This window comes from Centropristis striata, chromosome 14 (assembly GCF_030273125.1).
Source record: "Centropristis striata isolate RG_2023a ecotype Rhode Island chromosome 14, C.striata_1.0, whole genome shotgun sequence".
Taxonomy (NCBI): Eukaryota; Metazoa; Chordata; class Actinopteri; order Perciformes; family Serranidae; genus Centropristis; species Centropristis striata.
The window spans coordinates 5,455,794-5,481,945 of NC_081530.1; the positions used below are offsets into that span (position 1 = coordinate 5,455,794).

At 37.2% G+C, this 26,152-nt stretch overlaps 1 protein-coding gene across 1 annotated transcript in view; it reads left to right on the forward strand.

Moving 5' to 3' along the window:
* LOC131984693 (thrombospondin type-1 domain-containing protein 7A-like) overlaps window positions 1–16,765 on the forward strand; it is a 117,834-nt gene extending 101,069 nt beyond the window's left edge. The window contains exons 23-28 of the mRNA XM_059349610.1: window positions 3,527–3,700; window positions 3,850–3,945; window positions 5,212–5,294; window positions 8,379–8,592; window positions 10,730–10,817; window positions 14,431–16,765. Of these exons, the coding sequence (XP_059205593.1) occupies window positions 3,527–3,700; window positions 3,850–3,945; window positions 5,212–5,294; window positions 8,379–8,592; window positions 10,730–10,817; window positions 14,431–14,518 (743 nt within the window). The 3' untranslated portion in view covers window positions 14,519–16,765. The remainder of the gene's footprint in view (window positions 1–3,526; window positions 3,701–3,849; window positions 3,946–5,211; window positions 5,295–8,378; window positions 8,593–10,729; window positions 10,818–14,430) is intronic.
* Window positions 16,766–26,152: the final 9,387 nt, after the last annotated feature.

Here is a 26,152-nt window from a genome sequence, read left to right on the forward strand (position 1 = left end):
TGCTTGAAACAAGTACAATTATCTGCCAGTGCAGTAAGTAAATTTTTCTTTGTAAGAATTCTTTAAGTAAGTAAAAATATCTCGGCACTGGAAAAACATTGATGTTTTAAAATATGTCCCAAAAAAACTTATTTTGAGCAATTGTGGCTTGAAAAGTCCAAATGTAGTAACATTAAAATAAGCAAGCAATAGTTGAAACTAGCACTTTTTTCTCTCATTTCAGTATCTGTGGGTAGATACTGGTGGTAGAAAATGTTTTTGAAGTAGAATTTAAACTACATGCAACTAAAACTCTGAATTGGAGCTTATATTTTAGGTAAAAACTCACCATATTCAACAGCTGAATAAATTGAAAAGCTAAAAAAAAAAACAACAACAAGTCTTTACGCAAGACTAAAATTCCTGTGAAGAAGGATTATTCACTTGTTTTTGTTACAAAAAGACACGTTCTTAAAATAAGCACATGCAGCTATGGTCAGTAGGTAAATTATACTCAAAACAAGATAATTAAGATACTATTGCTAGATATAAGAAGAAAATACGGTAACGCTTTATATTAAGGTCCTTGTAATAACCATTAATTAACAAGTAATAAGGCCCTTGTAAGTCCTTACAAGATGCTTATTAACATTATTGTGTGTTTATAAGCTTATATAAGTGTTAATAATGGCATTATAATACAGCTAATAGCAGGCTATAAGAGATGTATAAGCACTAATAAGAAACTTGTTAACAGTTTGCAAATGCTTAAGAACATTAATAAAAGCCTCATGAGTATCTTATAAGTGTTAATAATAGCATTACAAACACCCATGACCCACCCATTATGTCTTTGCCATGCCTTTATTAATCTTATTTTGTTTGCTTATTGATATTAAAATATACTTTATTGCTCATCTATTATAAGTTATCTATGCTTTTTGCAACTACCGGATCTAAAGCAAGAACAATGCCTTATTACTTGTTAATTAATGGTTATTAAGGACCTTATTATAAAGCGTTACAGAAATACTTCATGTTTTTTTTTGTTGCAGTATACATTTCTACAGCACTAGTTTGATCAGTACATACAGTGATGTACACTATCTGAAAGCTGGGAAGCTGAAGATGAATCTGAGATGCAGCTCAGCACTGTGTGTCAAGTTGTTCTTGTCTCTGACCAAATGAACCCCGGAGTGGTACTTCAGTGGTGGGAATGTGATCTGATCTTGATCCATCACTTTTGCTTATCGAGCCAGTATCTAGCCAGCTAACTGCATGCTTCTCTCAGACATATGCACTAGACCAGAATACAGATTATTATTTCTATATTTACTTTCTTGCTCCTTTCCCAGATACATATCACAAATAAGTGGAGTGAACGCTCTCATATGTGATGTAGTTATGCATTTTGGTTTGCTCAGATTAACAATTAATTCATCTTTATAAAACAAATTATTAACATTAATTCCCAAATGTGCAGAGACAGTTTACTGTACCCTGTTTTCTCTCGTCCTATTAGGATCCCAGAAGTAGAATTTAGAATTTGGGATAACATTTATGTTGAATATTAAAAACACAAATAACATATTGTACATTACAACTTGCCAAAGGTAAAAGTATTATGGCACTCCCAAATTTAAAAGATTATATTAAGCAGCACAACCTGGTCCAATAATTAAGGGGTGTGACAAAGCGTAAATATATTTTAAGGATTATAACAGATTCATCAGTCATTTGAAACGAAGAATGAATGGATCCAATATGTTCTCACACACTTAACATTGGGTTTGATATAATTAAGCAATATACATTAGAAAGGAAAGTGAGACTTGAGCTGGTTTGCAGAGGAAGACAGACTGAAACCCAACCTGAATGACCAAACCTCCAGAGACTGGGAGAGAAAGGGGATCACATTAATGTGCATGAGAACTTAGAATGGAAATATAATGAGTTTTCAGGATTTGAAAGAAAGGTATGGAGACTTTTTCTCTTTTTTTGACATCTACAATTGAGAAATTGATTGGATGTAGTAATACAGACATACATAAAAATGAAAGCAATCTCAGTGCTTAACCGAACTTGAAGAGACTCTATTTATGCTGCTGTTTTTGTTGCTTTCCTTAATCTGTGTTTATATTTTTAGTACTTTGTTCTCTCATTTGTGTTTATATTATTATGCACCAATACACCACAGGAATTTCATTGTAAGTGAAAACCTAAAATAAAACTGACTATGATTCTGATTCCAGATATGCAATACCTAAGGAATAGGAACTATGTACCTTGGAAGTGAATATGAAATTGATAATGAAAGATAATTAACCATGATATTACAGTCAAAAGGAAATAACAGAAGCTGGTGCAAGACTGAATCCCCCTGTACAACAATAATTAGAAATTGTAAGAGACAATTGCACAGTATATGTTTTTAGTAGTAAGTGGAAGAAATGGATGATTTATGACACGGTGTGAAAAGCATATGGACGAGCAGACATAAACCACAAGATACTGGATCTGTTTACTCTGGTTTTGTCTATATTCTATGTTTAATTTGTGTACTCTTTGTTTTTGTTTATGTCCAACTGGTTGGAAAAGAACAAGTTAAAAAATCAATCAGAGAGAAGGAGCAAAAAAAGGTATTTTGTGATAGAAGATATATTCGGGATGTCAAACTGATTCAGCAGTGTTTTCAGATCCCAGGAACAGGGATCACTTCGTGTTTCGAGACAGAAATTATGCTTAATAGGAACAGTGTTGCCACTTTGCCAATTTTTTGAAAATTAGTGCCCGGTCTCCCTCCATGTCACAGCGGTCGGTGCCCAAGCCACAATATTAAACCAGGAGATTAAAATGAAAAGTAGTAGTAGCAGTAACTACATTTTTGGTCAAAATTGAGTTATAACTAAAAATGATGGGCTTGAGGTCTGTTTTATATTGTGACAAATTGGATTTTGCTTTATTTCAGAGAAATAATCATATAAAAACCACAAAATCCAACTCAAAACCAAGCAGTAATTGCACTTATCGTGGTCTGCTTTGTATATATATATACGAATTTAAACATTTATAAGTACACTTATAACAAAATCAATTTGAAAATGTTTATTCACTTAAAACAATATATAAAAGCTGAAAGAAGACAGCAACATTGTTGTTACTCCACCCTGTATGTGCATTACTATTAGAACCTTTTACAGCAAAACCAGAAAGCAGTAACTACATTTTTGGGGTCAAAGGTCAAATAAATTGTCATGATGTAGAAATAAGTGTCATATCACTAATCTACCTGTAACTCATTTGGCTGGCCAGTTAAAAAAAACTTGAAAGCAATTTTTCTCAGTTTTACCCTTTGCTTATTTGAGTTTTAATCTCTTTGGATTTGTTTTATGAAATACAGAATTGTTAGCAGTTGCCAGTTAAAAAATGGATAAATATACTTTTCATGGCCCCATTAAATGCACTTGCTTTAGCTTTAACAACAACACTGTAATGCTCCTTGAAATGCAGGACAGTGATTTTGAGCTGAACTCTGTGTGTTTTGTAGGAGAGTGCTACCTGACAGACTGGACTGTTTGGAGTCCGTGCCAGCTAAGCTGCATGAACGGGGATGACCTGGGTTTCGGCTCAGTCCAGGTCCGATCCCGAGCCGTGGTGGCCCAGGATCCTGAGAACCTGCTGCAGTGTCCAGAACAGGAAATGGAGGTTCGACCATGTACAGGTCAGTCAAACACAAAGTCCTGCAGGAACTTTAAATTATACTTAAGTAAATCCAGAGAGGTGCATGATAAGAGTACGGTATATATCCACCGTACAGGCTAAATTGTTAATAAAGCATTTAACAAAGTCAAAACAATGCTCTTCCTGCAGAGGGTCAGTGTTTTGAATATAAGTGGAGGACTGGACCGTGGAGAGGGTCATCTCGCCAAGTCTGGTGTCAACGATCAGATGGACTAAATGTCACAGGTAAGCATAATATACCTCTGACTTACATTGCTGAAAGCTATTGGGTACTAGAATTAGGACCTGGTTTTGTTAAGTAGACCGCTCTGTGCTAGGCAGTTTTGCACAAAAGGTTAAGAACCCCCCCTGCTTTCCAAAATATTAAGACCACCCTCCGTTTAGCAAACAAAAAAAACCTTCCGCTTGACTGATCCATTCAACAATATTTGTACAATCTCAAACAGCTTGCCATTTTGGGTTTGTGGTAAAACCAATGGAAAACAAGATGTTCTGGTCAGCATTAAAAAAATCTACATTTCCATACAATCGATTAAAAAAAAAGTTATTAAATTATACTTATTAACTGCACAATTTGCTGTGATTAATTACCATGAATCCCTTTTTTTTGTCATTAGACTGTAGACTTGTAATAATGGATATGTGTCTGTACATCTGAGACTTATGGGTAACCATAGCTCCCATTTTCATTCAGATGTCTTGAGATCAGAGATCAAGGGCTCCCTTTGAAAATGGCCATGGTTGGAATATTATTTAAGCCCCTACCTGACAGAGTGTATGTCATGGTACCAATGATTACTTAGCTCTTAAGTATCTTTATACATATTCATGCATCATCATTTTTATTTTTTTTGTTTAATATGTTTCATTGATCGCAAAATTTAAATGTTTCTGACTGCACTAATAAAATAAATAGTAGCGAGTCTAATAATGATCCTTGAGGGACACCATTATTAACCATTTGGGAATTTGAGATTGAATTGAATTGTCAATCTCAGTTCAAGCTCTGCCAGAAACATACACTTTTGTTGAGCAGAATCATTAGAATCAATTGGCAGCACTTTGTTTAAAAAACAGTTATGATCAAAAGTATCAAAATACTTATTAAATTGATTTATAAAGAGTGCTGTGCAATGTATTGCTTTTTATAATGTAAGATTTCAGACAGCACATATATAGACTAATAGTTGTTTTGTCACAAGTGCTGCCACATTTGTGTATTGGTATTGCTGTTTTGTATATATATATATATATATATATATATAACAATGCAGTAAATTATCACTTTTTTTCTGGGAAAATATATATATAATAAATATATAATATATAGTATATTGAATCACTTTTTTATGCCTGTTTCGCTCAACATCCATGCAATGTGTCTGCCAACGAATAACTTAAAACTGAAGTGATGAACAAATTATTCCAATATCACTACACATTGTAAGTATTATTGTATGAGAGTTTGACCTTTTGTCCTTTGCTCCGCAGGTGGTTGCCTAGTGACAGCCCAGCCAATATCTGACCGGTCCTGTGACCCGCCCTGCACCAAGCCACGCTCCCTGTGCACAGAGGTCAGTTATTGACAGAGGAGGAATATTTCCAACATCTGTGGTCTGATTCAGTGCTCAGCCTCCATGATGCTGCTACTTTGTTGCCCTAGATGATATTTCCTGTGAAGCTGTTTGATCTGGAACTGAGAATAGATAGGAAATGGATTTCTTGTTTCTTCCCTTACAGTCTCTCAGCATCTTTTGGTGCTTCCAAGTCCTTTGTGGCATGTTTTGGTGTCTCTTGGTGTAACTTTGTGTCTTCAAAATCTCTTGACTCAAAGTCTCTTGACACCTCTTGTCTCTTGGCATCTTTTAGTGCCTCCGAATATGTTTTGATACTCTTGGCATCTTGTGCCGTCTCTCCCGGTGTCTCTCAGGTGTATTGTTCCTTTTGGATTACAGTCACTAGCCACAGCTAGGCCATGTCATAATAAGCAACCACAGTGCAAGACACATATCCCAGTGAAAACACAATGCCAAAATGTTAATCCGACTTCTTTCAGCCATGTGAGAAATGAATCAGCAGTTCAAAGCTCTGTGTCTGAAGGCCAGAATGAGCCCCAGACCCCAGTTGGGATGAAAGCAGTGCATCTGAATAGTTTAGGGAAACAGAAAAAAGGGAGTAGTAGTAGTTAAAAAATGAAAAGAGAAAAAACAGCCTAACAGTTAAGCTTTTCCCATTATCCTTTCTGAACACACCTGTACTAAAGCTCTCAAGGTTAAAGAGCAGCTGCTAGTGTTTTTTAGAAATACAGACCAGCATAACAGAGACTCTAACCTGCCTTTGAACAGGGAAATTCAGAATATACTAAACTTACATAACAACATGTTGGGAATTTATGATGCCTCTTTTATGAATAAATGATACCTTGCACAGGGTGTCAAATATGTAAAAAATAAAATAAAAAGAAGAAGAAGAAAAAAAAGGGCGTTATCATAAATGCTATCCCTCCCATAAGGATATCAAATATGTAAGGATGAACCCGAGCAACAGTCATTATAATTAATAATATGACTTGATTTACTAGTCTTAACCCTTTGATGCACAACATGGGTCTAAAGTGACCCGACAGAGTTTTTATGTTCTATATCTTTGCAATTAATTATTTTCATCATTCAGTATTCAAGTATTTTCCCCAATTAGTTTGTTTCTATCATCATACATCCTGATTTTATGTTTTCCTCTATTATTTTTTTAATAAAACCCTTTTTGTGTCACTACTCTTCTAATGCACAACATGGGTCAAAAATGACCCATATCCATTTTTTAGCTAAGTAGATTGCTAAGCTAATTACTTAGCTAACTTATGGGATAAGTAGCTTGCTAAGCTAACTTATTGGATAAGTATCTTGCTAAGCTAACTACTTATATAACTTCTTGGCTAAGTAGTTAGCTTAGCAAGCTACTTATCCAAGTAGTTAGCTAAGTAATAATACAAAAACTAATTTTCTTCATAAAGTATGAGAGGCAAAATAGAAATAATGATCTGTTGTTATCAAAAACAAGATATTTAAAGAATACTTGGAATATTCAATCATAAAATAAGTTGGTATCAAAAGATAGAGCACAGAAACACAGAGCAAGCATTAAATAACATGGGAAATTAATGAGGGTAATTTTTGACCCATGTTGTGCATCAAAGGGTTTAACGAGTGAGTTATTAAAAAAACAATCACCCCATTCACTGTCCTGGAGGGGGAAATTAACTTTTGATGGGTTCTGAATCTACCACATAGACACCGACAGCAGATAACACATGTATTTAATCACCAAATACACAGGCAGCACCATGTTTTTTCAGCACGCAGGTATTTTAGTCTTTTCTTTCTGGAGGATAGCCGAGTTTCTCTCCCTGTCAGCAGTCAAAATCCCTCTCAAGGCCCTGTCCGAGATCTCATCATTAACAAGTAACATCTGTTCAAGGTGCTGCTCCCACAAACCACTCCCCCATCTGTCCCCTCTGCAGCTGACACCGAAACGCCCCCGCTACCACAGAGACTAAAGCTGTTCTTTGAACCAGACTGTAAACACGTTTATTTCTGCTGTGAAGTTGGACATTTTAACATGAGGGTCTGTCTGATTTGCTCCCTTCTGCAGCAAACCTCAAGCAGTCAGTCGAAGAATTGCACACAGCGCTTGGTAGCCTCACACAACTTCTAGGGTGTCTGATGTAGTGCTGCCTAATGTCAAATATGGAATAGTTTTTTTCATTAGGCTGGGGTGACTAACTGACCCATGACAGGATATTTGACACCCCTGTCAAAAAACCCAATGTGAAGGCTTTTATGAACTGATCAGACAAAATCCAATTGAGGCATGCTCTATACTTCTGTGGCTCACAACACATACATTTGCGCAACCTGTGATAATTATTTAAGTGGCTTTGCCTTAAATCAGGGGTGTCAAACTCAAATACACAATGGGCCAAAATTTAAAACTTGAATAAAATCGCGGGCCAACATTGAACAAATAAACCTTTTAATATATACCATACATATGTTTTGCTATAACATTAAATATGGAACCAGCAACACTTATAAACATACAATATATAACAAAATAGTGCAGACATGCAAAATCAAATGTCAAATAAAAAACACATCAATGTCATTAATTTATTAAATAAAAATCGTATGCCTCTTTTCTATTTGCATCCTTCTGATTTAAATATCACAATAAAGTTTTTCAACAGGTTAATACATTTAAAAATAAAATGACAATAATAAATCTAGTATTAGCAGTAAATGCGCCGTATAATACCGGCGGGTCAGCTTTTATAGTACAATAATTATATAATAATTTGATATTGGCTTGCGGGCCAAATAAAATTACACTGCGGGCCAAATTTGGCCCACGGGCCAGAGTTTGACACTCCTGCCTTAAATGATCACACGCAAAGGAGATTTGTGGTTAATATGTTTATAATATATTAGAAATAGACATTGGGCTTTACAGTAATCTTATATTTGTCAGCTAGCAGGTGTGCTGTTAAAGCATGTTAAGTTCGAAGGTGTTTTCAGTTTTTTTTATTTTACCCTCTGTTTTGACTGCAGAGGGTGTGAAAATATAATGCTTGTCCATTTAATTGTGTTTCTTCCTGTCAGGCGGGAGTGTGTGGCTGTGAGGAGGGCTACACTGAAGTCATGACGTCTGATGGCGTCTTGGACCAGTGTACAGTCATCCCAGTTCTGGAAATTCCCACTGCAGGTGACAGCAAGGCTGATGTCAAGACCATCCGAGCCTTCAACCCCACCCTGCCTGCAGCCAGCTCACCAGGCAGGGCAGGACGCACCTGGTTCCTGCAGCCTTTTGGCCCAGGTAAGACATGTCAATACAGTCTGTGACATGTAACCACTGGAACTGGTCATTTTTCAACATGATCTCACAGAAATCTGTGAAATAGCCACGGATTTCGTTTAACTCAAAATCCGTGGAATAGCCACGGAATCGCTCAAATTTCCGTGAAACTGACACGGATTTCGCTACAATGCAAGTTAATGACATGTCATATTTTTCTGGCGAGATCTTCACCATAAAGTGATTATGTCCATTCACTGAGTGAAGATTTAGAAAATAAAACATATATTTCTCGCTAGAAATGTGATCAAAATCCATTTTTATGCAGAAACTAAGTCAAAATATAGATTTTTCACTAAAAATGAGAGAACTGTCCGCCATGTTTTTTGTTCTGACTGCTGGGACCTTGAAAGTCACGTGACTTGGAACAAACCAATAGCCACGGGATATGACTGTTATTAACTTGCATTGTAGCGAAATCCGTGTCAGTTTCACGGAAATTTGAGCGATTCCGTGGCTATTCCACGGATTTTGAGTTAAGCGAAATCCGTGGCTATTTCACGGATTTCTGTGAGACCAGGTTGTCATTTTTTGTTAATAGAATGGTAGAGTGTAATAATACAGTGAAGCAAAAATATAAATAGGAATAGAGTAAGTGTTGGATTTTAATGGTGTGCAGAAGAAACCATCAATCATGGAAACAGTAGCAGAACATAGTGAGACAAATAAAAATCACTTAAACCATGTACCAAATTACAATATATTCATACTATAATAGTATAATAGAAATGTGTGGTCGCTGAGAACACATAATTATTGCTGATTTAACTATAAAAGGAGGAGCGGTAGAGGAGTAGTAATAGAAAGGGAAACAGAGGGAGGTCCTATGACAAAGGAAGAAATGAATGAAGGGAGGGTAGAGGGGAAAAGGAGAGAAAGAATCGGAAACAAAGGAACAAAGGAACAAAGGAGCACAGAGGGGAAAGGATACAATCCAATACAATTACAAAGCAAGAACAAATAGAGACGAAGACAAGGAATGAAGGCAAACATAAGGGAAAAGGAGAAGTAATGAATCAGAGGCACACAGCTGTGATAAAATGTAGCAAAACATGTCTTTAAACCCCAATGGTGGTGCATTGAACAACCTTTTGTGTTAAGTGTATTGCTTTCTTAATAAGGCAGGGTTTCTTCATAGAAATTTGCTTTATCATTGGTCATAACAGACTAAGGGTCCAGATAAAAGACAAGTGTTATAAAGAATAAATTAAATACAACAGCACAAGGAGAACTCATGGTTTAACCCTTTGAAACATGTTTTCTTTAAAGGATCGCCAAAAATACACCGTTTAGTGTACAAAGAAACAGGCATTATCGTAAAAATCATAAAATTTTGATATTTCTGTTAAAATCACTTTTTTCTACAGACCTGTGTGTATACAAAGCTGCTGATTGGGTAACACCTTGAACACACAATACATGAGAGAAAATATACTTCTAAGCATGTTGCACACGGTTTAAAGGAGACATTACAGGTTGAACGTGCCCCAGGAAGAGGTAATAAAAGGGGAAAGGAAAAAAATATCAAATCACAAGGAAGAAAATAGTAACAAGGAATGACTGAGGGAACTGAATAAACAGGTTAAATTTTGAAAAAAGTAAAAGAAAATTAAATGAACAGTATATGATAGGAGAAGAAAAGACATAATCAATTATATCAATAGTACTCTTTATAAAAACATTAATCAAATGGCAAAAGGCGACTGGTATGTCTATAAATATATTAAAATACACTTAAGTAATTAATATAACAAGCTGCTTTGAGAATTCAAATTTCAATTTTTGTACAAAGAACATGGTTTAAAAAAAAAAAAAATTCATTAACCCAACATATTTATAGATGAAGGTGTTCCAGTATATGAAACATTTTATACGAGTGTTAAATTGCATGGTTGATCTGTGTATGTTTGTATTACACTGATGATTCAGCGACCAGCAGTTATAGCCTCACTGAAGTGGAGCATAAAATGTGTATAACTCTACTGCCCCCTTCAGCGTAGACAAGGAAATGAATGCCATATGGTTTATTTCCAGACAGTTTATTCTGTGTGTGTGTGTCTGTGTGTGTGTGTGTGTGTGTCTGTGTTTATCTGTGCAGATGGGAAGCTGAAGACCTGGGTGTATGGAGTAGCAGCCGGAGCGTTTGTTCTGCTCGTCTTCATAATCTCCATGACATACTTAGCATGGTAACGTACCAGCAATTGCTTGTTTTTTTTCTTTTTTACTGTCTCAGAGATCACAATGATCCTCCTGTGATCTAGAACTCTTTAAGGTGCAGGGACTAACATTTAGTTCGAGGTGGATTTAGAGATTTATTTAACCTGGGTTTTACCTCCATGACATCACTGCTTATGTTTATTCGTTTGTTCAGTTCATTTCATTTCATTTTTCATTTCACTTTGAGTTCCCTCATCAGTTGTCCCTTCATTTCTTGTTTTTCTCTCTCCACACTCACCCTCATACCTCCTGCTCAGTTATTGTGGTAATTGCCTCTGCTGCAAGTCAAGCTCCAAGTCCCTGTCAGACGGGGTTTATTGGATGGACCCAAATGGCTACACAGTGCCTTACACCTGTCCTGCCTGCCAGAAACTAGAGCAAGACGAGTTACAGCGGCACAGTCAACTTCAACAACAACAACAACAACAACAACAACAGCAGCAGCAGCAGCAATATGAGGCACTGCTCCAGCAGCCTTCACCATCACAGCAACCACAGCAGCAGTCACTGCCACCCCCACCACCTCACTTTGAAACTCTCATCACTTAGTTCAGGGCCCGACCTCACTGTATCTCACTGTGCCTGACATGAATTTGTGGCCAAATACATCCAGTGCCTGTTCACTCATTTCATTGGATCACTTCCTGGAGGTGAGCATGAAACACACCACCTAGCTGCAGGGTTTTATTGTAATTACAAACTGCAGATGAACACTGTATCCATCCACCAAGTGCAGCATCTCTGGTTCAACATGATCTCACAGAAATCCGTGAAATAGCCACGGATTCGCTCAAATTTCCGTGAAACTGACACGGATTTCACTACAATGCAAGTTAATGACAGTCATATCCCGTGGCTATTCCAACATACAAAGTGATTATGTACATTCACTGAGTGAATATTTAGAAAATAAAACATATATTTCTCGCTACAAATGTGATCAAAATCCATTTTTATGCAGAAACTAAGTCAAAATATAGATTTTTCACTAAAAATGAGAGAACTGTCCGCCATGTTTTTTGTTCTGACTGCTGGGACCTTGAAAGTCACGTGACTTGGAACAAACCAATAGCCACGGGATATGACTGTCATTAACTTGCATTGTAGCGAAATCCATGTCAGTTTCACGGAAATTTGAGCGATTCCGTAAAGGTTTTTTTGTTTTGGTCTCTTACAAGCAAGATTCTTCCTGCTAAACTTGGCTCACCACGTCCTGACTCCAGCTCTGTACTTGGGATTAATCATCGTTCTCGCTCAGAGAGAAATCCAATAAGCTTACCTCCCAGAGCATTGAACTATGCTTTTGTAGGCGTAGAGACCTGAAGCTTACAAATTACAAACAGTTGTTTATATTTAGATAAAGGCTTTGTAATTTGCATTGAGAATTAAGGAAAATACTATCTATATTCCGTTTTTAATCACAAATTCTAGTCCTTGTCTGGCTGCAAAAGCATCTAAAGCAGCATGCAGAGGAAGTCTTTAGTGATGTTGCTGCTCATACTAATGTTACATCTAACATTAATGCTGCTACAACTACTGCTACTGCTGCTTCTTCTACTTTAACTGCTGTAATGCTTTATTTTAGTTAGTTAGTCCAAAATGGGGAAATCGTTGGTTTGCCACTATCTGTCCTGTGTTGGACAGATTGTAGCAAATTGTTACTGCCAGAAATATATTTCTAGGGGGAAGATAACAAATTATTACATTTTAAATTTTTCCCTATTTTAAATCTAGTCATGCATTCATATACAGAGTGTCATCCAAAGGTTATGGTATTGTAACCCTAGTTCTATAAGCACAGATGGCTCCCTCTACTGGACTCTATGTGTAATATACTCTGATGTAACAATAATTCAATACAGGGAACCTTGCACATTGTTAAGAAAACAACAGACCTCCTGCACACCAAGGTTATTATAGTTAACAAAAACTAACGAAAATAACGAAAACTAGAATTGAAAAAACATTTTCGTTAACTGAAATAAAAATAAAAACGATAACTAACTGTATTGCGTGGTTACAAAACTAACTAAAACTAACTAAAATTATAGTGAAAATGTCCTTAGTTTTTGTTTTTGTCAACTTTTTTCATTCATAATTCAGTGTTTCTATTTGAACATGCAACACATGGTAAATATGTTTACTGAGACTGGGATGTTTACACTCCAACCAAAATTCAAAACACCTGGAACTGTAAGAGTTAATAACCTTATTGGGGCTGAGATGGATAAACCAAAGGAAATAAGGGCAAAATCTATTATGACCGCTTTGAATCTGGCACCCAACACATAGCCCATTACAAAAAAAACTAAAACTAACACTAAAACTAATAAAAACTAAACTAAAACTAAGCATTTTCAAAAAATAAAAACTAAACTAAAACTAGAAACTCACTCTAAAAACTAACTAAAACTAACTGAATTTGAAAACAAAAATTCACAACGAAATTAAAACTAAAACTAATGAAAAATCCAAAACTATTATAACCTTGCTGCACACGGAGCATGGGGACATGTAGGTGTATCCTGCCCGATCACGATCCCTGTTCACTAGTCTTGTGTCATTCCAGTTAGAACAGTCCCTGAAACAGAGCACAACCTGTTCAAGAGATAAAAACATGTGAACGGACAGGGTATTAACTGCAATGCTACTGTACATATGTGGAATATGACTGCCTTCTTTCATCAAATACTGCAAAAAATAGAAGAGAACCAACTGTACCAGGCAGGGGGTCTAGTCTCCTTCCCACGCACCATATTGGAGCCGCCACCATCTCAGTCATAACCATCAAAACTCCCAAATTTACAGAAAAAAAAATCAGTGAACAAAACTTGAGTGTCCTTAACCCTTTATCAGGCAAAGAACTACATTTGGTAACTTCAGGTAATATTTCGAGAAAAAAGTTGCAAATTTACTAGATTAAAGTGGCAAATCTGCGTGAAAAAGAGTCACAGATTTAAGAGATTTAAAGTGGCAAGTTTGTGCGAAAAAAGTCACAGATTTACGAGAAAAAAGTGTGAAAAAAGCAACTTTTTTCTCCCAGATTCACCACTTTAACCCTTAATAGGGCACTCATTGAAATAATTGCAAATTCCAAATTTCAACCCTAGAGAATATTGGAGGATATTACGTATGACAGAATGTGTCAAAAAAACATACGAAAATAATATTTTGAGAAAAAAGTTTACGAGATTAAAGTGGCAAATCTACGAGAAAAAAATGCGTAGATTTATGAGATTTAAAGTGGTGAATCTGGGAGAAAGAAGTTGCTTTTTCCCACTTTTTTCTCGTAAATCTGGGACTTTTTTTGCACAGATTTGCCACTTTAAATGTCTTAAATCTGCGATTTTTTTCTTGTAGATTTGCTACTTTAATCTAGTAAATTTGCAACTTTTTTCTCGAAATATTACCTGAAGTTAAGTTCACTGATTTGGTATAAGTGAAAAGACAGAAGTCCATCAATGTGGAAACATCCTCACTCTGCCTCAATAGCATTATACTTCTCACACTGAAATGTGAAAAAGCTTTGTTTTCAGGTTCTCTAAACATGTTTTTTTCCCTGCTGTGTGTTTTGCTCTGTAGCAAAAAGCCAAAGAAGCCACAGCGACGGCAGATGAACAACAGACTGAAGCCGCTGACTCTGGCCTACGACGGAGACGCCGACATGTAGAACTCTTCCTGCTGAACACAGTAAACTGCAGACATTTTTCCGACTGCAGGGCACACAGGGTTGCTTGGAAACCCTTGATGTCAGGGTTTTCGCTGGGCATTGTTCAACCTTTATGTGGACTCCCTAGGATAATGATTCTGACAGAAAGACAAAACCTCAGTTTCAGTTGAAGAACCAGAATCCATGTCAATTAGCAGCCTTGATGGTGCCGTGCTCTTTTAAATTTCCATTTTGATACTTTATTTCACACGAGCCTTCATGAATTATTTATCTTCTTCTAGAAGTTTGCCTTTGCTTCTTTGCCATGTACTACTGCCGGTAACATCCGAATCATGTTTGTCGGAGAGAGTCACCCCAAAAACAAAGATTTTCCTCTAAAAGCACAAATCTTCATTTGTCTTTTGCTCATTTTGTCACAGCTGAGTGGGATAATCTCTTAAGGACACTTAGCCATTCTTTATTTATTGAAAACATTCAAATGCATCTGTTATACTGTGGCCTGGGTCCATCTTGCAAGAAAATAAAACCAGAGAACAAAAGCATAATGATTCCCAGAGCCACTATCACGTCTGCCTGCCTCTCCCTTATCCGTCTTCAGGCATAATTTTGCACTATATTAGTGCAGCATGTTATATATTTACGTCCTGCTTCACCATGGGAAATTGCCTCTCTCAATACAAGATGGTGTACAGTCTTGTTCTAGAAATGTAAAAAAAAAAAAAAAAAACTTTTTTTGCAAACAGAACTCACCAATGGTTGTTAATATTTTCTTCTATTACCTCTAATATGTAATACAATGGGACTCAGTGTAAATAGAATTTTTTTTCTGTGGTCTCAATTTGTTTCTTTCTAGTTTGTACAGCCATTCGTCCCAAACTAGTTAATTTATTGCCTGACAGGTGTTAAGATCATGATCTTTTACTTCCTTCCATTATGAAATCCTTTAGCTGTGATTTGGGAAAAGATAGAAGATAGTTTAATATTGAATCTTGGCTTCAAATATTTAGTTGTGTAAAGTTAGTGACATTTGAGTTCAGAGATTCATATCAGAAGTCGGTTAAAATAAGTCATGATTCTGAGTTTAATGGCTGATGGGAAAAAAATCAGACTTGACAATGACTTATTTGATTCACACTCAAAATGGTTTCATTCTAAGTCAAATGACTTTTATATCCCTTGATTTTGCTAAACAGTGTCAGTATGCTTTGAACTAAGCATTTCATACAATGGATCACCCAACCAACATCTGAAGACAAAAGTGTTTTAAGCTGCTTGTTCTGAAGGCCCTACTATCATAAGCCCTATTCCACCACTGGTGATGTTCACTATGCACACATGCACTATATTCAGGAACATTTCCACCTTGAGCCTTTTTACACATTTCATGGCAAGTGGGGCAAGGGACAGTCCGTCAAATGGCTGAGATACAACGCTTGTTTATGCCAACTGACATAAAAGTCAACAGAAGAAGAAGAAGGCAAGGAGACATCTCTTATTAACCCTCTATGGTACGGTGTTGCCCTCAGGCAACATACCCATTTTTGGCCTGTCAAATTTCTACAACGCATGTTTTTGAGTGATGCGATACTTTAAAAAAGAGGGAAGAGTATAGGAAACCCAGGAGGCCATATTGAAACCCTATTTTGCAGACTTTTCCAAGGGAAACAACTTTGCCATTTTGCGCCACAAAAAAAAAATCACTCAAAACGCCATTTCCTGGCCCTTTTCCATCTGGAAAAAAAAATATTTCTACTTATAGGTGAGTAAACCTTCAATGGTACAATGTTTCCTACAGGCAAAATTCAGACAAGAAACCGGTTAAAAAAGTTCCTTTTATAATGTTTTTAAATTTAAAATGTTATGTATTGTACCCTGTTGAAGCTACTGAATCTTTTACACATTTATTAAATAAATGATGTTAAAATAATTTTAAAAACGTTCTTTTTCACTTGTGCACCGTTATGGTACAATGTTGCCTACGGGCTAACAAACCCCAAAAACTTCCACAAAAACCAGAATTATAACATTTCTTCAGGTTATCTTTGTTTTGTGTATTTTAAGACAAAAAAACACTCCAAACATTTTTTTCTTAACAGGCATCATAATGCGTACCATAGAGGGTTAATTTAAAGAACATGGCAGGCAAGGAGCTGTTATTGTCCCAATGCCAATGTTCTTTTCATGTAAAAAAAACATCTTTTGTCTGACTGATATAACCCTTGAACCCTTGAAGTGTTACCATTTTCTGCATTTCCCCTTAAATATCTGGAGATGGGAAATTAGTGGTACAGATTTCCCTGAATATCTCTGCACCCATGGAGGAAATGTTCCTGAACATTTCAGGGATAGCATACGTGTGTGAAAGGGGAAATAGCCTCCTTATGGCTAATTCTTAATTCTCCATCTATTTCCATGCACTCTTTCAAACTCACAAAAGGATTGTGCAGTTATTGTGGCCACTTGTATGAAGTTTTGAATGACGCCTCTGTACCTTGTTGGTCAGGACCTGCAGCTCGCCGTCTGAATATGTTTTGTTTTTTCTTGGGTATTCTGCCTTCTGTGTTCTTGGTGTACAGGCAACATTTTTATATTACCACATAGATAATTGGAATCAGATAAAACCAAGGGCAAATTGCATTCAGCTGCAAATCCTTGTGGGCATGTTTGCATTATAATATCATTAGCACAATATCATTTGTCAATTGAAACTTGAGCTGGTGCAGAGTGCAAGTGATGCAGAATTCATGATGCTATCAGTGGCTGCAAGCTCATCTGTCTTTCATGTGTAGTTCAGACACAATAAATTGGGATAAAAGCACATGCTTTCTAACAGTCATGGTACTGTTGGCATTTGGTTGTACAAAACATAGCCAATGGCTGGATACAGTGGGAGTGCTCACACTGCAAAAAAACAAAAATTGGGTGAACTCAAAATTTCAAGGCAACAAACTTCGATAAAATTTTAAGTTGGACAATTAAACTAAATATTTCAAGTTTTGTTTTTGAGTTTGCTCAACTCTAAATTCAGATTTTTGTCAAACTTATAACTAAGTAGCCTACTAACTTATAATTTTACATTGTAATAACTTTTAATCCTTACTTCTGCTAACTCCTGCAATGTGCTGAATTGGCACGATTGTAACGCTGCTATGAAATGTAAGCTAATGTTGCGACCACAATTTTGAGTTAGCATTGATACGCTAATGGCTACTCTTGTAGCTGTAACAGGCAGCGCCGCTAGCATCAGTTAGCCGCTAGTATCAGTTAGCCGCTAGCTTTCGCTAATGACCAAATTTCACAACAAAGAAATAAGAGTTAGCAGAACTATTGTCCCTTGTTGTGAACCCCAACTTAAAGATATAAGTAACAACAACTCACAAACTTGTTTTTGAGCAGACAACTGGCTTCCTTTGTTGTGCTAACGTACATTATTGCCCTAAATGTCAATAATTTATATTTCCAAGTTTTACCAACTTAAATCACTGTTTTAGGCCAAAAAACACAAGTTGGCTTTTTTGCAGTGCACTGGGGTGTCAGCATTGGGTGGACTGTTTGCAAACATTTCTGTAATTTTCAGAAACAGACAGTCCAATATTCACACCCACTTAGTGCTCTAATTGGACAGCTGTGCGGAGGCGAAAAAGGGTTTGGAGCCATTCCCCTCCCTCTCTATCTCTTTTCATTCTTCTCACATGTTTTACACTCACCTCAGAGTGTGACTGGTTTGGAACAGTTACACACCCTTGATTTCCAATAACAAAATGTCTCTTTTTGCATACTCTGGCCCTAAGAATTTAGTAATTCTGATGGACTGGATGAGACGGTTCCATTCCAAATGCAATAGGGAGTGAAAACATCGCAATCTTTCTCACAAATTCTGAGGAAAAAAAGTGTGTCCCAATATTTTTTGTGGGCCGGAAATGTGTTTAATCAAGCAATCTGCTGGTCCTTTGCAACTTGTAATGTCAGGAAATGAAACATGATTACATTGTGTTAATCAGGTATTTGACTTCAGGTAGTGACTGTTATATTCATAGCTTGAAGTGGCCGAGTGAAAATAATAAAAGCCAGAAATAAAATCATCTTTCTGTTCTTGTTAGCTACCTGGACACATTGTTTATCACAGGGTATTCAGATAATGTTTTCCATTAACCTGGTTCTTTGATTGTCCAGCATTTCTTGATTAAATGTCTCACTGTAAACTTGGATATGATGAAACCTAGATGAATGCTGCCTCTGAATTGTACTTTGTTGGCAGTTTGAAAGCATCTTCAGGAACTTCAGAAACTTAGACATATCAGTTATCAGTTATTTCCTCCCTCACAGTGGGAAAAGGCTACACCATGTGCCCCCTTGACCTCAGGTTTGAAGGATCCATGATCAGGCCCAGAAGTCAGACTTTTGATTTTCATCCCACTTTCTTATACAGAACCCAACTATAAATGGCTTATAAATTACAAATAATAACTTTTATTCATGTTTAATTGGTACCTCTTGATGGTGTTCATCCTTAACCCTTTATCAGGCGAAGAACGGTATTTGGATATCCAAAATAAAAATATTTCGAGAAAAAAGTTGCAGATTTACTAGATTAAAGTGTCAGATCTACAAGAAAAAAAGTTGCGGATTTAAGAGATTTAAAGTGGCAAATCTGCGTGGAAAAAAGTAACTTTTTTTCTCGCAGATTCACCACTTTAAATCTAATAAATCTGCGACTTTTTTCGCGCAGATTTGCCACTTTAAATCTCTTAAATCTGTGACTTTTTTTCTTGTAGATTTGCCACTTTAAATCTCTAGTAAATTTGCCACTTTTTTCTCAACCCCATTTTGATATCCACTGAAGTTACCAAATATAGTTCTTCGCCTGATAAAGGGTTAAGAAGCCTTGAGAGTTTTTGGTTACAAATGTTAGTGGATCATTCATAGATTTTTCTTTCCAACAATCCATCAAGTCCGCAGGCATAAATTGAAGTTATTATTCTGTTATTGGTTGAAAAAAGTTGATTATTGACTCATGTTTCATTTATACAGGTCTTCTTGAGTCCTGTCTCTATTTGTCAGCTTACATTACCCCTTAAATCCACTCCAGTGCTGTATGTTGTACACACCAGAAAACAAACAAGCCTCATTGATAAAATCCCTTCAGGATGATTCATTGTATTTATTGACATGTATTTAGAAGCTAAAAGTCCAGCCAGCCAAAGTGACCAGAACATTTATGGATATGACGCATCATATCATTGTCAGAGAATGGCAGTTTAATATTCTGTAGAGTGTGTTGCTAGTAAGTTTACGGAATGTTTAATTTATATCTCTTTGAATATGAGTTGTAAATAAAGTGCTAAATATTTCTTTTTCTTAATTTATTGTTCATGGACCATAATGTGTTTCCTTTTTTACTACATTTATTCAAAAAAATAAAAAATAAAAAAAAGAGGCGTGAACGTGGGTGTGCTAAAAGCAACTTGATAACCTTGTGAAAAACAAATTTGCTGAGGAACTCTGTCCTTTTCCTACTGTTTGTTTATATGTATTTGACTAATTGCTGATAATAAACAAGGAAACTATTTGAAAATATTGTCTTTTTTTATTAAAGCTTTGATGGTGCGTGTTGTGAAACATACAATACAAAGTTAGGGAGTTGAAAGAATGGTTAAGGAAGTTTTAGGAAGTTCGGATTTTGGTTTCAGTTTGTTTTGTGCAATGTATTAAAAAGTACGGAAGCTTATTGCATTCACTTGGAAAAAAAATCTTCGGTTTTTCTGAGTAATTTATTTTTTGTTTTGTTTTTTCGGGGTAATTATCACTGTTTTAATTTTTTTTTCTGTTTTCTGTGGTATTTTTTTCCTTTTTTTCTGTTTTTCTGATTAATTTTCCCCTCCTGTTTTTCGGGGTAATTTTTTTAAAAGTTTAGACAATAGACACATTCATTCCTTTATTGACAGCTCCATATAATGGAAGCAAACATGACCTGCTTGTTTAGTTTAATCAAGTTTTACTTTGATCTGGGTTTAAGACATGGGTACCTTACCTTTATTGACTCGGTACGGTAGAAAGTTGAAGATGGGGCATATACATATTTCACCATAGATCCATGGGAGTCACTTGCCATACATGGAGACAGCTGGAGAAGTTGGCCCAGGACCGAGACAACTGGAGAGCCTTTGTTTACGGCCTATGCCCAAAGATGGACGGTTGGCGTAAGTAAGTAAGTATAAGGTGTAGAGTAGAGTACAGTACAGTATAGTTGTATCAGAACCAGATCCACTTAGTCTTCAAATGATAAAATGAACCATACCTGACATTTATTGTCCAAATGCACTAAATGTTCTATAGCCCCTAGGACATTGAGTATAATCTGACTAGGCATGTTGTTTATCTGCAGTGACAATATTTACCTGAGCAGCATCAGATGTGCTTATCAAACCCTCAGGAAGATATATTACCCATAACAAGTCATTCAGAACAGTGTTAAGGCAGTTTGTAAAGCATTTTAATCAAAGGCCTAACTAGACTTGAAGAAGACTGACATATAGGGCATAACTCTTCCTCAGGTAGAGAGAATGAGGTCATCACTATGTTCCCCGGGTCCTATGTTCCCCAGGTCCTATGTTCCCCTGGTCCTATGTTCCCCTGGTCCTATGTTCCCCGGGTCCTATGTTCCCCTGGTCCTATGTTCCCCAGGTCCTATGTTCCCTGGTCCTATGTTCCCCTGGTCCTATGTTCCCCTGGTCCTATGTTCCCCAGGTCCTATGTTCCCCTGGTCCTATGTTCCCTGGTCCTATGTTCCCCTGGTCCTATGTTCCCCTGGTCCTATGTTCCCCAGGTCCTATGTTCCCCTGGTCCTATGTTCCCCGGGTCCTATGTTCCCCTGGTCCTATGTTCCCCGGGTCCTATGTTCCCCAGGTCCTATGTTCCCCTGGTTCTATGTTCCCCTGGTCCTATGTTCCCCGGGTCCTATGTTCCCCTGGTCCTATGTTCCCCTGGTCCTATGTTCCCCAGGTCCTATGTTCCCCTGGTTCTATGTTCCCCTGGTCCTATGTTCCCTGGTCCTATGTTCCCCTGGTCCTATGTTCCCCTGGTCCTATGTTCCCCAGGTCCTATGTTCCCCTGGTCCTATGTTCCCCGGGTCCTATGTTCCCCTGGTCCTATGTTCCCCTGGTCCTATGTTCCCCAGGTCCTATGTTCCCCTGGTCCTATGTTCCCCTGGTCCTATGTTCCCCGGGTCCTATGTTCCCCAGGTCCTATGTTCCCCAGGTCCTATGTTCCCTGGTCCTATGTTCCCCTGGTCCTATGTTCCCCTGGTCCTATGTTCCCCTGGTCCTATGTTCCCCTGGTCCTATGTTCCCCAGGTCCTATGTTCCCCTGGTCCTATGTTCCCCGGGTCCTATGTTCCCCAGGTCCTATGTTCCCCTGGTTCTATGTTCCCCTGGTCCTATGTTCCCCAGGTCCTATGTTCCCCTGGTCCTATGTTCCACTGGTCCTATGTTCCCCAGGTCCTATGTTCCCCTGGTCCTATGTTCCACTGGTCCTATGTTCCCCAGGTCCTATGTTCCCCTGCTTACCTGTCTTTAACCCTTTAATCTTTATTTGTTGTGCGTCGCGACGCACCTCAACTAAAGCAAAAGGAAACATGTTGGAGCCTGCTCTCTCTGGGTGCGCTTATAAATTAAATAATCAGTTTGTGATCCAACATTCATTGAAAGGATCCCTTGGTCCAAGATAAAGTGACATAATTAACAGAGCAGCCAAAGAGCTGCATGCAGCTCCAGACCTGCAGGTTTGCCACCCCTGACCTAATCTTTCCTCGTCTAGGCCTATTTGCATATGCGCGTCAAACAGCCTACATAGGCCTGTTTGCCATGAAATTTGGCAGTAATCGTGGAAAAAGTAAGAGACCGGGGAACATAGGACCCGGGGAACATAGACATGCTCCAGAGAGAATCAGTTCAGTTCCATTAGCAAAGGCTCTGGCCCCTATGAAGTGAGCCTTGTTTCCTTGTTCATGAGCATTAACCAGCAGAGGTCAGAGCTGCATTATTTCCTCTCTGGCTGTTTGGGATAAGTCTTCAGCAGAGTGCCGGTTGTTCCTCTGAAGGAAGAGGGACTCCTTTGCAGCTTTCCAAACTGAGTTGCGTTAGAAACGGGAGGAGAATTGTAGAATAATCTCCCAGGGTTTGGAGTTATCTTCCCTTATTTGGCGATGCGATGTAATGTGTCAGTCACATCAGGAAGTTTGGCAAATCTGCATCACTTCTTTGTGGACATATTGATCTTTGTTTTCAGACAGGCCGTAGAGTCGCAGGTTCCAGCCTAGAGAACAGTTCTTAACTTCAGTCAGATGTTGTTCCAGCAGGCTCACTTTTGTCTCAGCTGTGCTGACTCTATCATCAGTGTGTGTCAGTTTCACTTTTTCCTCTCATAGCTCAGCACAGGCAAAGTCAACTGTTTTCTTTAGATCCTCAATCTGAAGTGTATTGTGACACACTTGAGTTTAATCTGTTATCTGTCTTTACTCCAGTATGAAACTACAGTGATGTTGCGATTTATAAGATCAGTCTGATCAGCTGCTGTGTCTAATCAATACCGGTCAACACGCCCCCTTACTGGACATCGTTTATTGATTAGACGCTGGTTACTAGTTACTGCAGTTAGGCCTTGTATGTCAGTGTAGTACAGCCAAAATTTGGCCTGACTGGGCCCAGTTGTCCCCAAAACTTTAAAGGGTTGTGAGGAACCCAGCTCAGTTTGACTACCACATTAACACTTAACCCCAAATAAGAACATCTGGAGGATGGGTCAGAAGTGGACCATACAGCCAAAATTCAACTGTGACATACACTACCGGTCAAAAGTTTTAGAACACCCCAATTTTTCCAGTTTTTTATTGAAATTCAAGCAGCTAGGGATGGTACAAAGGTAAGTGGTGAACTGCCAGAAGTAAATAAAAAAAGGTAAGCTTAACCAAAACTGAAAAATAATGTACATTTCAGAATTATACAAGTAGGCCTTTTTTCAGGGAACGAGAAGTGGATTAACAACTTAACTCTATGGAGTTTTGGGCTATTTTGTCCATTTTTGAATTCTTTTCATGTCTTTGTAAGTCATTTTGTGTCTTTTTTCAATCATTTTGTGTCTTTTTGTGTCTTTTTTTTAGTCATTTTGTGTCTTTTTTTAGTCATTTTGTGTCTTTTTTTAGTCCTTTAGTCCAACATAAAATGTGATTTTGAATCTTTTTTTTACTTTCAAAACACTATCATGCTCAATAAAGAATTTTAAATGTTGCAAATGTGCATTAATTTCAGAGTACACGGAGACATTAAACTGCATCATTTTCAATTAAATTCTGGAAAAGTTGGTGTGTTCTAAAACTTTTGACCAGTAGTGTATATCACTGATAAGACATGTTTGGATGCACCTAGGCCATGTTTGTATGGCTTCTGGGAATCCTCTCCCTCTTTGTGCATTATTTCTATGCCAGAATATAACACGGTTCCAGGTTGTGGTATATGTGGTAATTTGTTTAGAATAATATAGTTTAAAATTAATTTTGGCTTGATTACATACATGCATTTCAAAAGAAAGAATGGGATATTAATGGTGTTCATACCCAGGGGCATGTTTTCAAAATTGTGTTTGTAAAAGGTTTAACCCTTTATCAGGCAAAGAACTATATTTGGTAACTTCAGGTAATATTTTGAGAAAAACAGTTGCAAATTTACTAGATTAAAGTGGCAAATCTACAAGAAAAAAGTCACAGATTTAAGAGATTTAAAGTGGCGAATCTGCACGAAAAAAGTTGCAGATTTACGAGAAAAAAGTGGGAAAAAAAGCAACTTTTTTCTCCCAGATTCACCACTTTAACCCTTAATAGGACACTCATTGAAATACTTGCAAATTCCAAATTTCAACCCTAGAGAATATTGGAGGATATTACATACTGCTAGAATGTGTAAAAAAAACATACGAAAATAATATTTTGAGAAAAAAGTTTACAAGATTAAAGTGGCAAATCTACAAGAAAAAAATGTGCAGATTTATGAGATTTAAAGTGTTGAATCTGGGAGAAAAAAGTAGCTTTTCCCCCACTTTTTTCTCGTAAAGCCGCAACTTTCGCGCAGATTTATCACTTTAAATCTCTTAAATCTGCAACTTTTTTTTCTTGTAGATTTGCCACTTTGATCTAGCAAATTTGCAACTTTTTTCTCGAAATATTACCTGAAGGTACCAAATATAGTTATTTGCCTGATAAAGGGTTAAGTTGACCAAAGGGAAGATTTCTGTGTCATATTTAAACTCAATAAAGTGTGCTGCTTTATAGATGAATTTCCAATAAATTCCTGATTGATACAAGACTATACAATCAAATGAAATGACTGCTGCTCTTAGCAGAAAATAAAAGCACATTCAAGTCTAACTGTGCTATGATTTCACCACTAGAGGTCAGTAAAAGACAGTTAAAGGTGTACAGAGTGCTCATCTTGATGCAGGCAGGATTTTGGTCTGGCCATACTATGACAAAATTCAAGCAATTTTGTCTAATTTTTATCTATCTTCTGATAGGACTGACAGCTTTTATAGAAGTCAGACAACATTTTTACAGCTGAGCTCACACACATTGAACTTTAGACACACTGACACACAGTGTTGACTGCACTGAAAACATTCATTTTTTTTCTCCACACTGCATTTTTGGAACAAATGGCCCCTAAAGGCCCTGAATTTGCCCCCATGCAGGCAAAAACACACAATTAGATCCAATAATTCTATTCCTACATCGGTTAAATTGTTGTCTTCTGCTTGTTGAAGTAATGTAATTGCCTTTATCACCAGAGCCTCTGATTATGATCGGATGTTGGGGAGTAAAACAGAGACAGGCTACATGGTTTTGGTCCTCTCATTTAATCAGCACTTCACATAATCATGTCTCTGTCTTCCAATTAAATTTCTTGTGCCAAGAAAAGGCTGCCCTAATCAATTAAGTCATGTTGTAAAACCCACTTCAAACGGGTGACTTTACTGCAACCTCAGAGACATCAAGATCTGGCAAAAAAAATTGATTAAGGATACTAGGTCAAACACTAAAGAACATCGATGCAGCATTCTTTGTTTCTAAGTTCAGTTTCCCCGAGCCCAAAGATAAAAGATGTTTCTTTAATCTGATAATCTCCTACTGATAAAATAAAGCACTGTCTAAATCAAGGAAAGTGGTCGTCTGTCTTTAAAAGGCTTCCAGAAAGGCTCCAAACAGTGTATTAGAGAGGAAACCATCTCTGATTTAATATCATTAATGTTTCTGTCTTTACATCAGCCATAGCCAATGACAAAAATAGTTGTTTCTATTCCCATCGATAGTGTTGAAAAAGGACATTTTGAAGCCCTCAGAAACCCTATAATTTAACATCATTAAACTGCACACAACACACTGTTTAGCAGCAAACTGGTCTCTGAAACAAAATATGCGATTTTAAGTATAGTACAGTTTTCATTGTATTTTTAAGTTTTAAGATTTTTTCTTCCTGTGGCTGGAAAAGGACCCATATGTGAGCTGAATTTAATTTAGAGAAAACAGAGTAACAGGGTTAGATCAGATGGCATGCTTTTGTTTTTTGTGTGCTTGTTTGTGCATAATCA